Here is a 13,157-nt window from a genome sequence, read left to right as displayed (position 1 = left end):
TCTCTTCTTGCTTAACAAAATAAGAACATTATATATTAAGCCTTTACAGATCTTCTGGAAACCATATCATAAGCAAGTAGGTTAACTAAAAGGCCATACCTCCTCTCGAGTCTGGAAACTGCCTTTTAAGCCCATTTTTAAAATTGGTTTGAGGACAACAACTGTAAAATCCAACAAATTCAGAAATTTTCTAAAGCTAAATACACACATATATGTCATACAAAATACACACACACACCAAGGTTTGTTTAAATGCTATGGAAAATGCTTATCTATAGAGTACTGCAAAGCTGTTTTTACCTCTCTCTTTCTTCTTTCTTCCTGAGTACGATGTAAAAGAGAAGCCTTTTCTTCCTAAATCCAAAAAAGAGAAAAGGAAATGAAGGTTGCAAATTCAAATTTAACATCCTCATCGAAGAATTATAGAAAGGATGGGGCCGGCACTGTGGCACAGAGGGTGAATTTGCCACCTGCAGTCCCGGCAACCCATATGGGAATAGGTTCTAGTCCCAGCTGCTCCACTTCCAATTCAGCTCTCTGCTACGACCTGAGATAGCAGAAGATGTCCCAAGTCCTTCGGCCCCTGCACCCACATGGGAGACCCAGAGGAAGCTCTGGGCTCCTGGCTTTGGAGCAGACCAGCTCCAGCCGTTGTGGCCATTTGGGGAGTGAACCAGAGGATGGAAAACCTCTCTCTTTCTCTCTCTGCCTCTGCCTCTCAAGCAAATAAATAAATCTTTAAAAAAATCTTTTAAATATTTTCATCACAAGTAAAACTAAATGTTAAGCAAAATTAACTTAGTTTGTAGAAGAAACTGAAATAAGAGAAAGTTAAATACTTCAAGTAAATGAAAAAAAAATTAAAGGTTCAAGACACTGCATATGAATCATTAGAAAAAGTAAAACTAAATCTCATAACAGATACATACCACACCAGCAGACTGTCAGAGAATAATTAAGCTGATTTTTTAAAAAGATTTATTTATTTATTTGAAAGTCAGAGTTACACAGAGAGAGAAGCCACAGAGAGAGAGGTCTTCCATCTGTTGCTTCATTCCCCAATTGGCCGCAATGGCCGGGAGTTGTGCTAATCCAAAGCCAGAGCCAGAGCCTTCTTCCGGGTCTCCCCTGTGGGTGCAGGGGCCCAAGGACTTGGGCCATCTTCTACTGCTTTCCCAGGCCACAGCAGAGAGCTGGATCGGAAGTGGAGCAGCTGGGAGTCACCCACACGGGACGCTGGCACTGGGGGAAGTGGCTTTACCTGCTACACCACAGCACTGGCCCCCAAGCTGATTTTCATATACAGTGCTATTTGAACACAACATGCAGAATCAAGTTTCTCACTGTTAACATGTAAAGCCAAAGAAATAAATCCTCCATTATCATACAAATTTTCAATTAAAAGCTTTATACAAAGTTTCAAATCAAAAGCCTTTATTTACATGTCCAAAGGTAGAAAAAATTTTTAGACTTAAAGTATTAACCATTGCTTACGTAAACAGTGTTCTTTAAATTGGCTTTTTGTTTTGTTTTGTTTTGAACCAATTTTAGACAAAGAAAAGCTGCAAACGTGGTATGTGAGTCCTTTACTATGTCTTATCCACTCCCCATATAACCAGGTACAATCACCAACAGAAAATACTGGTACAATAGTATTAACTAAGCTCATATTTGGTTAGAAATTCTCCATTTTCCCACTAATGATCTTTATGTGTTCGAGACTCTTGTCCAGGTTCCACAATGCATTCAGTTACTATTTCTTCTTAATCTGTCTTTGTCTTTTATGTTCTGGTTGCTGTCTCTCTATTTGGGCTTTTTCAATAATTTCTTATGATTAGAGTAAGGTCTGTATTAGATTTTAAACAACATAAAGTGACTATATTTATAAATAAAGGAACAGAAAAATCACTTCCTCACAAAAATCAAGTAAATAAATGTAGAGAGGGAAAAAAAAACCACTAAACACTACAGTAATCAATTTCACAGACAAGATCTACTGATGCATGCTAGAATCCGGGAGCAATCAGGATATCTCAAAATATCTAACTCAGGGAAAGACAGCAAACTTGCAGTATACAAATCCTTCAGACACTAACCAAGTGATCAGGGAACCATCACCAGTAATATAACACAAGGAAATCATGAACTACTATCACCATCCAGTGTTCAAATATCTCAAAAGGCATTTTGGGATTCATTTCTATTTTAAGACCCTAAAAACATCTGATGTTGTCCAGTGTTGTCTTTTAGGTATTTCAGTCACTTTCAGCCACCCTGGACTAGCCCAGACCCCACTGCATGAGCAACAAAATGTATCCAAAGGTCACCTTTGACTTCATTTTAATATTAGTATCTCTCTCCCAGAAGGAGCTCAAGCCTTATTACCATAACATGCAACTTAAATTGCAACATGTTTCTGAACTGCGCCTGTGTAAACTTGTATCCACCCCTACATACAATAAGTACCTTCCCTCTTACATACTCACTTTCCCCCTAAGATAATAAAAGACACCCATTTTCCCAGAGAGTCTTGACTTTGGGAATGATTCCCTGTGGTCTCATTATTTGTTGCTTAAAATAAATTACCAGGGCCCATGTTGTAGCTTAGTGGGTTAAGCCGCCGCCTGCAATGCTGGCATCCCACATGGGTGCCAGTTCAAGTCCCAGCTACTCCACAGCCGATCCAGCTCCCTGCTAACAGCCTGGGAAAGCAGCAGAAAATGGTCCAAGTGATTGAGCCCCTGCAAGCACGTGGGAGACCCAGATGAAGATCCTGGCTCCTGGCTTCAGCTTGGGCCAGCCCTGGTCTTTGTAACCATTTGGGGAGTGAACGGCAAATGGAAACTATCTCCCTTCTCTCTCCCTTTTTATCTACAACTCTTCCTTTCAAATAAACATATAAATCTCTAGTCCTGGTCAGGATGCCGGATTGTGTCCCAGTTGCCCCTCTTCCAGTCCAGCTCTCTGCTGTGGCCCAGGAAGGCAGTGGAGGATGGCCCAAGTGCTTGGGCCCTGCACCCGCATGGGAGACCAGGAGAAGCACCTGGCTCCTGGCTTCAGATCAGTGCAGTGCACCGACGGAATGGCCATTGAAGGGTGAAAATGGTAAAGGAAGACCTTTCTCTCTGTCTCTCTCTCTCACTGTCCACTCTGCCTGTCAAAAATAATAATAATAATAATAATAAATCATTTTGTGTGACAACTGGTTGCGGTACACTTCTTGGAATTCACCAGGAAGTGGGCCCATACTTTTGGGTGGATAATATCACTACTTGATGCAATGCAAAGGATACAAAACAACCAATGTTAATCTTGCAAAAAAAGAGACTCATTTTAAATTAAATATATTTATTTCAAGGATAAGCCTTATATCACTATCCCAAATGGAAAAATAATCATTTGTCATACATTAGAAATCAGAAGGCCCCTCGCAAATAAACACAATGAAAACAAAACATTATTAACGCAGCACTATTCACAAGTCAAGACAGGGAATAAACCAGAGTGTCCATCAGTAGAAAAATGAAAAAAGAAAACGCAGTAGATATACAGCAGAGCATTCTTCAACCACAAAACAGAATGAAATCCTTTCAAGTGCAGCAAAATGGATGGAACTGGAGAATATTAAGAGATTTAAGCCAAAGAAAGAAAAACAAATTCTACATGTTCTCTCCCTCATATGTGGAAGGTAAAAAAAAGTCAACGTGAACTAAGAATATGTGAACTACAGGAGGCCAGGAGGAGTGAAGGGGAAGAGAGGGAGATGGATGATAGGTACCAAACATGAGCTAGACAGGAGGAACAAGTTCCCGAGAGTGTTACACAGGATAATGAGAACATTTTATAAACATTCTGAGCAAACAGAAGGAGCTCAAAGGCTCTGATCATGAAGTGATGACAAAGAGGAAATGTTAACTACTCTGATTTGAGCAGTACATATCATATAGAAGAACTGAAAAGTCACGCTGTATCCCATAAACATGTTCAATTATTTATAATTTATAAAACTTTTAATATTTTGAAAAATAAACGTAAAGATAAAACTAAGGCACATAAGAATCTAATCGATTTACATATGAAAAACCCCATCTGAAACTAGGTTTCTCAGAAAGAACTGCTTATACTGGGGGCCTGCATTGTGGTGCAGGGGGCTAAGCCTCCAGCTGCGGTGCCAGCATCCCAGGAGCACCAGTTCAGGTTCTAGTTGCTCTACTTCTGATCCGTCTCCCTGGTAATGTGCTTGGTAAAGCAATGGAAGATAATCCAAGTGCTTGGGCCCCTGCCTCCCACATGGGAGACACGGATGGAGTTTCCAGTCTCCTGGCTCCAGCTAGGACAGGTCGCTGCAGTCATTTGGGGAGTAACCAGTGGATGGAAAATCCTTATCTTTCTCTCTCTCCCCTCCGTACCACTAATTCTGCCTCTCAAATAATTACCAAAAACAAAAAAACAAAACAAAACAAAAAACCTGCTTACAATAACAGAAAGGAACATGAGGTTTAAGATTGAGTCCAGGAGACAACAATATTTTTTAGACTTTGACACTAACAATTAAATTAGAAAAACAATATTTTTAAAAAAAATACTTAATTATTTATTCAAAAGTCCGGGTTACAGAGAAGGAAGGCAGAAGCAGAGAGAGAGAGGTCTTCCACCCACTGGTTCACTCCCCAAATGGCCCCAACAGCCAGGGCTGGGCCAGGCTGAAACCATGAGCCAGGAGCTTCATCCAGGACTCCTATGTGGGTGCAGGAGCCCAAGCACTGGGGCCATCTTCCACTGCTTTCCCAGGCATATTAACAGGGAGCTGGATCAGAAGTGGAACAGCTAGAACTCAAATGGATACCCATATGGGATGCCGGCATTGTGGGTTGCAGGTTAAACCACTACCCCACAACGCCGGCCTCTTTGTCACTTGTCTTTGGTAATGATATTTTTCTGCACAGAAAGTTTTGATTTATCACTCTTGAACAATATCTTTATGCCCTTGGAGAAAGTGTTACATGTTCAAAAGTACTCGGTACAGATTACATAGTCACACTGATAGGAAGGATTCCTCTGCACTTCATGCATTGTCATAGGTTTGTAAGTTTATTTTCAGCAGCATGGGGCATTTCCTTTTAGAAGTTGACAGTTAGTTACTAGTGTGGGTCATCTATAGGTATTCATAATTGTGAATTAGGATTATGCCTATGCCTTTATTTTTTCCCCTCTGATTGCTGGGCCTGGTGTGGTCAATGAAAAAAGTCATTTTTAAAGTCTAAAGGTGAACACGGTAATACAAATGAAGGCGTTAATTATAATCACAGTCATTTTCATGCGTCTTTATAAGGACAGTGTTAATAATGCCCTAGATTCAGCTTTTAGTCTTGTAAACATGATGGCTGCAAAGAAAACACAAATCAAACCAACATGATGAAGAATTTTTAAATTTAGTTTTTCATGGACCAGCTCAGAGAGTGAGCTTATCCCATTATATGTATGCCAGATACAGGTGTGAGACTATCAACTCAAACTTTCTTTTGAAACCATAATGTGCATTACCTAAAACTTCTGTTAAACTTTAGGGAACAAACAAGAAAGACTTCCAAACAACCTGAGAGTATGTGCACAAAGAGTGTCCAGGGAGTTAAAATGCAAATACTGAAAACATTCTGTCTGTGGTATTATATTTAATTGCAAAAGCTAGAGCTGCTGATAGGTCAAATGAGAAGCATGCTGCCAAAGTTATGATTAAAGGTGATGATTTGTGACAAAGCAAATAAAATAGCTGATAACATTCCTTTGTCTAATAACTTAGTTCATTGTCCATCTGCAGATAGGGCCAAGTAGGTCGAGCAGCTGTTACTCTCCTGGGAAAGACAACGTTGGCTCTGCTCACTGCACTTCACTGATAGTCTGACCTCACTAATCTGCTGCTGTTTGTCAACCATGAGCTGAATAAACACGTCCATGAAGACTTTTTTCCCCCTAACTCATAAATTAGAGGAAACCCTTTAAATTCTATTGATGAGTTCAGGACAAACACTAACATAAAATGTGTTGTAATGGGAAAAGCAGAGGTGGAGTATAGGTTAAGTACGGGGATCTGGTATCTGGTCCAGTGTATTTCAGCATTAGTAATCTGATCAAAAACAAAATCTACTTGTATCCAGAGGCAATCTCGCTAATCTCACCCATGTAGGAATATTTAGGAGGATTACTTAAGCCTGTCAAATAATCACTCATGTGATAACCTCAGATACCTTAACTCTGGCCTTTTGAAAGGGCGAACATCCACTTTTCTCTCACACTGACAGCATACAGAAAAAAACCCTTGCTTTGTTATTTCAAGAATATCAGATCTATGTGAAGTAGACAAAAAACAAAACAACAACAACAAAAACACCGGAACTGAAAGCATGGATAAGCTTCTCACGAAGGGATACATACTTTGAGAAAGCTGAAAAAGTGTTTTGAGTATCACATGTTAAAAATAAAGGTCACTGTCTGGGCTTTCTGAAGCCACTTGGCACTGCTCAAGGGATAGACAGCCTTTCCCAGTCCCTTTTATTATGATGTGACTATTACTGAAAAGAACACATTCAGAAGATCAGACCCTGTTTTGTTTTGAAGCTTAAGTTTCCCAATGAGGAATGTTATTAATAGCTCTAGTTTGTTCTCTCCCAAAAGATCAACTGCAACCAAATGAAATGAACAGTGATCTGAAGATTTCACTGTCTACAATAAAACAGAAGACGAAGCCTAGACCTGGATCACGTCACCCTTCTTCTTCTCATCTCCTCTGGTTCAAATGTTAACACATCTTAAGAGCCAACATTCTCCTAGATCTGCAGCTGGACTCCACATACACAAGCCTCAGCAAAATCTCTGAAGTCTGAGCCCTTCTCTGGAAAGCCGGCTCAGTCTTCCTGCCACAGCCATTCTGCTTTCTATCGACGCAGCTTTCCCCGGAGTGCACAGAGGATCTTTGCCCTTCTTACGCTGTGTCACTCTGTGGGGTTGGTGCTTGCCACACTTTTACATATAGTCTGGCAGGTTGTAGGAACATTTGCCAAGTTTGTCATGCCAGGGCGCTGTTAGCCTCTGAATTGTTTATTGAAATAAAAATTTGTTGAACCCAAATGATATTTTGGTTTGAAATTTTGAAATTCAGTTCTTTCAGAGAAGGTGATCAAGTACTACTGGGGGGAGCGGGGCGCGCATGGCGCAAAGGCATAGAGGGTAAAAGCGCCTCCTGCAGTGCTGGCTCCAGGTTTGAGTCCAAGCTGCTCCACTTGTGATCCAGTTTCCTGCTAATGGCCTGGGGAAGCAGTGGAGATGGCCCAAGTGCTTGGGCCCCTGCACCCACGTGGGAGACCTGGAAGAAGCTCCTGGCTCTGTTTGGCCCAGCTCCAGCATTGCAACCATTTGGGGAGTGAACCAGCAGATGGAAAATCTCTCTCTCTCTTTCTCACTATGACTCTGCCCTTCAAATAAATAATAAATCTTAAAAAAAAAAAAAGTTCATGGGAAAGTGGAATTAAAAGATAAGTTCATTAAAAAAAAGACAAGTAACAAAGTAGGAATATACATACCATAACAAAAGTGATCATTATTAAAAGCACTCAATACAAAAACAATCAAATAGAAAAATTAGCAAAAGGTACAAACAGTACATAGGGAAATAATTATCTTTTAAACATAAGAACTTCAATTTTACTCACTGTAAGAAAAGATGCAACAGAAACAATGAAATCAGACTTTTTATCCCTATTTGAGAAACATAAAATTTAGATGGTATACTGTGCAGGAGGACAAGTCACTTTTTCACACTGATACAACCTCCTTAAAGGGGAATTTGGAAAAATCTATTCAAATTCAAAACATACATAGCCTTTGACCTAGGAGTTTCACTTCTAGGAATGTGACCTACAGATACTACTGGCACATCCTCAAGACATTCACTGCAGTGCTATTTGAATTAGCAGGAAACTAAAAACAACCTGAGCAACCATTAAAATGGCAGCCAGGTGGGACTGTTGAGTAGTGCTTTTTAGAAGAATGAGGTAGTGGAGTGGGCATTCGGCACAGCAGTTAAGATGCCAGCGGGGAAGCCTGTGTCCACTATCGCGCTGCCTGGGCTCCAGTGCTGACTGCTCCCGACTGTAGCTTCCAGCTAACATGCTCCCTTGGAGGTAAGCAGATGATGGCTCAAATAGTTAGGTCACTGTTACTGGTATGGGTGTCTGCATTATGTTCCTGTCTCCCAATTCCCAGGCAGATTCTGCCACTGTGGACATCTGGGTAGTGAGCCAGCAGGTGGGAGTTCTCTGCCTGTTTGTCTCAAATAAATAAATCATTTTTAAAAAGATTTTGTTTATTTGACAGGTAGAGTTACAGATAGTGAGAGGGAGAGACAGAGAGAGAGGTCTTCCATCTGCTGATTCACTCCCCAGATGGCCAAAGCAGGCCATCAGCAGAAAGCTGGATCTGAAGAGGAGCAGCCGGGACTAGAACCGGCACCCATATGGGATGCCAGTGCCATAGGCGGAGTAACCCACTGCACCACAGCCCTGGCCCCAATAAATAATTTTTAAAAATGTAATAGACCTATTTATAATTGATCTGAGACTGTCTCTAAGAAGTACTAAGAAGGAGCAGAGAAATTAACATGCTCTAACGTTTTTAAAGAAAGAGGGAAATACGCACACTTGTATGCTTATTTATATAAAAATCTGGAAGTAGAAAATCTGAATGATTAGGATTGGTGAGAGAAAGGGAGAGGTGAAAGGAACATTTTTAGTATTTATTTTTCACTCTGAATTATTACCCATCTATGTGCATACTCATGTATGTGAAATATTTTCTTAGCATAGAAAAACTAATGAAAATGTAAAGTTTTAAAATCAGATCACTATAACCATGAATAATTCCCAATTAAGTGAGAGGGAAAGAGCAGTAAGATTGTAAGAGACACATGTAGATTCAGAAAAAAGACTGAACTCCTTTTGATTACTCACAAGTGTTTAATTTCAATTTATTATACTCATACTTGAAAACATCTATTACCTTTTAACTTCTTCAGATCTAGAAAAGTTAGGGGCTCTAAGTAGCAGTTTTATGTCAGTCTCATAAACCACACTAAGTGTTTTTGGAATGACTAAACCTATTGTTCTTACAGCATACAAGCTACTTTCAATGCTAATCTCAGGTCCACAGCTGTGACACCAGCCTATCCGTCAATATGTAAACAGTAAATGACAGCAAACTTCTCCATTTGCTCTGTAATCTTGAGGCACATAGCTTAACCTCTGACAACTAAGCAAGGCAATTTTTACAAATACCATTTACAAAGATTTTTTTAAAGGGAAAAATGCTTTCTTCACTAAGTAAATTCAGGGGTAGCAATTTTGAAAAGGCATATAGTTTTAATCAGATTACATTAAACCATCAGAATAAAAAATTTTATGATCAAAAACTAGAGTGCATGTCAAAGTAAATTTACATAACATGATAATTTTAAAAAATTAAAGATCAAAACAATTGCTAGTCAGTTACAAAAAGATTTTTAAAATGGTTCCTAGTATCTCGATTTTTAGAAACAATTGTAAGATTTCCTTTATCAGACTTTGCTAATATAAATGCAACATGTAGTTTTACATCTTTTTCAGGTCAGTATTTCCTGGCTCTCACAAACATGATGTTAACAATTCAAATACTGCAGTGAATAAAATACTTCTGAGGAAAAGAAAATGTTAAAAATTTACTGAAATATTTGTAAGTAATGCATACCCTAAAATGTGTAGGGCCTTTCTTTCTTTGTAGACTTAATTAAGAATGTTTATGAAAACATAAAAGCAATCAATTTCATATAAGTAAAAAAAAAACTCTTAAAGTTGCATCATAATAAGTCACTAAAATCCAATTTATAAAACTAAATATACAATGTGATTCCCAAGTTAAAAAAAGGAAAAGAAAATGTATTAAAATTCAGTTATACATTAAATAGGTAAAATTTCATGGAAAATTGAATTAAAGGGTAAGCTTATTTTGCTGCAAAAAAATTTGAAATCAATGTGTATGAGGATCTTCAAAAAGCTCATGAAACATGCATATTATGAAAAACTATACATAGATTTCAAGATATTTTGCACCAAAATAAACATCTTTGGGGCTGGCGCTGCGACTCACTTGGTTAATCCTCCGGCTGCAGTGCCAGCATCCCATATGGGTGCAGAGTTCTAATCCCGGCTGCTCCTCTACCAGTCCAGCTCTCTGCTGTGGCCCAGGAAGGCAGTGGAGGATGGCCCAAGTCCTTGGGCCCTGTACCCACATGGGAGACCAGGAGGAAGCACTTGGCTCCTGGCTTTGGATCAGCGCAGCGCGCCGGCCATGGCGGCCATTTCGGGGGTGAACCAAAGGAAGGGAAGACCTTTTTCTCTGTCTCTCTCTCACTGTATGACTCTGTCAAATAAATAATAAAAAATAAAATAAACATCTTTAATTACATTTTGCCAAGCACAATTCAAAGTACTTTAACTGTCTAATATGAACATTACCTATAATCAGAACTCATTTTTAAAAATAAGGTATCCAAACTAAAATGCAATAGTTTGAATCCCATTGTAATAAATTCCAAAAGATTTCCTTTTTCACACCAGAATTATATGAGTATAGTAAATACAGCAATGTTTTAGTGGCAAAACCTGGGGAAACAGCACACGCATATCTAGCAATTACATTAAATGATATAAGCTGTGAAACAGCATATTACACTGCATATCCATGAAAAGTACATGCTGATAGAGTACTTAGGTGAAGAACACTATGTCCTCTTTATTTTTTAAATGAGGGAGAAATGTTTACGTTTAGACTAGCTCTGAAAGGATACTAATGAAGTGAAAATATTAGAAAATTAGGGGTCCTAGCGACAGGAAGACCCTTTAGAAGGCCTGACTGAACATTCTTTTTAATAAAAAAAAGCTAGCATTTTTTAAAGGCCACTGATGAGACTGGGAATACAATCATTTTAGAACAAGGAAGATCAGTTATAATCTAGTTTGGCTTTCTCAATATCAAGAATTATGAGTTTCACATTACAAGCAACAATAAAGAGAAGCCCAGAAAAGATGAACCAATGCAGACATTTCCAAGTACCCATTATATTTTTTACAATATAATCATTTGCAGTAAGTGATTTCAGTTGAAAGAAGTGATATGAACTGTGATACTTGCCAACATATTGGAGTTTACTAACATTTCTGAAAAAATTAAATCAAACAGCATTATAAGGAAAATCAGTCCCAGATGCAGGACAACACAGCCCCCGCCTCAGTGCCTGCAGGATGTGGGTGGGCCCCAACGTCAAGCAGCCCTAGCACTGCAGAAGTGAAGTAGGAGGGGCCGGCAGCAGCGGGTTGAAGCCCTGGCCTGAAGCACCGGCATGCCATACGCTCCTCTTCCTATACAGCTCCCTGCAATGCCTGGGAAGGCAGGGAAGGCAGTAGATGGCCCAATTCCTTGGGCCCCTGCACCCATGTGGGAGACCTGAAAGAAGCTCCTAGCTCCGAAGCCAGGAGCTTCTTCTGGGTCTCCCATGCGGGTCAGGGGCCCAAGCACTTGGGCCATCTAAGAGAAGCCAGGATTAAAGGAGAGCATACAGGTTAAGCACCTTGCAGGAAGGTACACACTGAGTACAGGAGCATATCCAACTGCCACAAGTAAGACACAGAGACAGCCCTGAGATGCTCTGTGAAGCCCAAGGCAGCTCAACTGCGCAATGAAACAAGGATGCAAAGGCTTAGCTGCTTGCTCAGTCCATAACTGCTTAGGCCAGCAAAAGGCCATCGATACAGTTTTTCCACAGGAACAAAGGGTATCAGAGGTCGTAAAAATGTGAACATTTTGAGAAAGCAATTTAACTGCTTTGAGCAATTTATCCTAAAAAAAATGCAATTGTCAGCTATTACAACGTTCACAATAAAACAATCCACATGTCCAAAAGCACAAAATTAACATGTATAATCCATTCAAAGTTCACACAATAAACATGTGTTATCATTGTTAAATGAAACAAAATTTTAATATCAGAAAACAGAACAATTCAATCCTCAGCTTTGCAATAACCTACAGCACAAATGTCTCTGGTCAATTCAGAGGACATAAAATTGTGGTTACAGCAAGCAGGGCCTCAAAACCTGCGCCTGTGGTATGGCTGCCCCTCCAGCCAGTCCTACTTTTATACACTGCCTATGCTGGCTCTGCCCTCAGGAAAACTATCTGAAAACCAATGTTTCCACTCACACACCAGAAAGGCACCTGGATTTCCAATCACAACTTGCTAACAATTCAAAGAATATTGAAGTGAACGAGCTATTTCCTTCTGAGTAAAAGAAAATGTTAAAAATTTACTGAACTATTTGTGAGGAACGCATACCCTAAACTTGGATGCCACAATCCTTTGTACATCCCTCACTCTGCTTTTTGTGCAGATAGCTGCGTCCTTTAGAGTTCCGTCTGGAGCTCACATAGCTTCTCAGACAGAACACCGTCCCCTGATGATTTCACCTCACCTCACCTCACAATTTAACTACAAATTACTTACTCATGCGCCCTCTATCTCTATCCAAGTTCCAGGCCAGAACATGAAACTGCCTGCTGTATTTCCACAAGCATCTCTAACTTAACATGGTAGTAGGATGTAATCCCTTCTCCCCTCCCTAAGCTACCTCATTTCATCTCTGTGTAGGAGAAGTGATCCTAGTCTCTTTCTCCCCCATCTGCAGCATCCTATCGTCAGCAATCATTAATTCTGTCAGCAACCCTTGAATCTGTCTCCTTCATTCAGGCTCCTCTTATTTTTTTTTTCCCAAAGATTTATTTATTTGAAAGGCAGAGTTATAGAAAGAGAGAGAGAGACATCTTGCATCTAGTGGTTCATTCCTCAAACAGCTGCAATGGCTGGAGCTGCGCCAATCCAAAGTCAGGAGCCAGAAGCTTCTTCCAGGTCTCTTTTAGCCCCCATTATCCTTTGTGCATAACTGTGGTTATCTCCCACTTCCCCACGCCTTCAGCCTTTCCCTTCCTGAAATCAACAACCAGGCAGGTCCCACACTCCTCTCCCTAAAACCTGAATTTGTTCAGTGCCTAAAACCTTTCAGTGACTCTACAAAACG

General features: G+C 39.9%; 1 protein-coding gene across 1 annotated transcript in view; it reads right to left on the bottom strand.

Moving 5' to 3' along the window:
* The window catches only part of UBE3C (ubiquitin protein ligase E3C), a 125,722-nt gene that overhangs the window by 100,195 nt on the left and 12,370 nt on the right, over window positions 1–13,157 (bottom strand). The window contains exon 2 of the mRNA XM_062192930.1: window positions 301–354. Coding sequence (XP_062048914.1) covers window positions 301–354 — 54 coding nt within the window. The remainder of the gene's footprint in view (window positions 1–300; window positions 355–13,157) is intronic.

Source organism: Lepus europaeus, chromosome 5 (assembly GCF_033115175.1).
Source record: "Lepus europaeus isolate LE1 chromosome 5, mLepTim1.pri, whole genome shotgun sequence".
In the NCBI taxonomy this organism is placed as follows: Eukaryota; Metazoa; Chordata; class Mammalia; order Lagomorpha; family Leporidae; genus Lepus; species Lepus europaeus.
The sequence above is the reverse complement of the archived record's forward strand: the minus strand, read 5'-3'. Positions and strand labels throughout refer to the sequence as shown.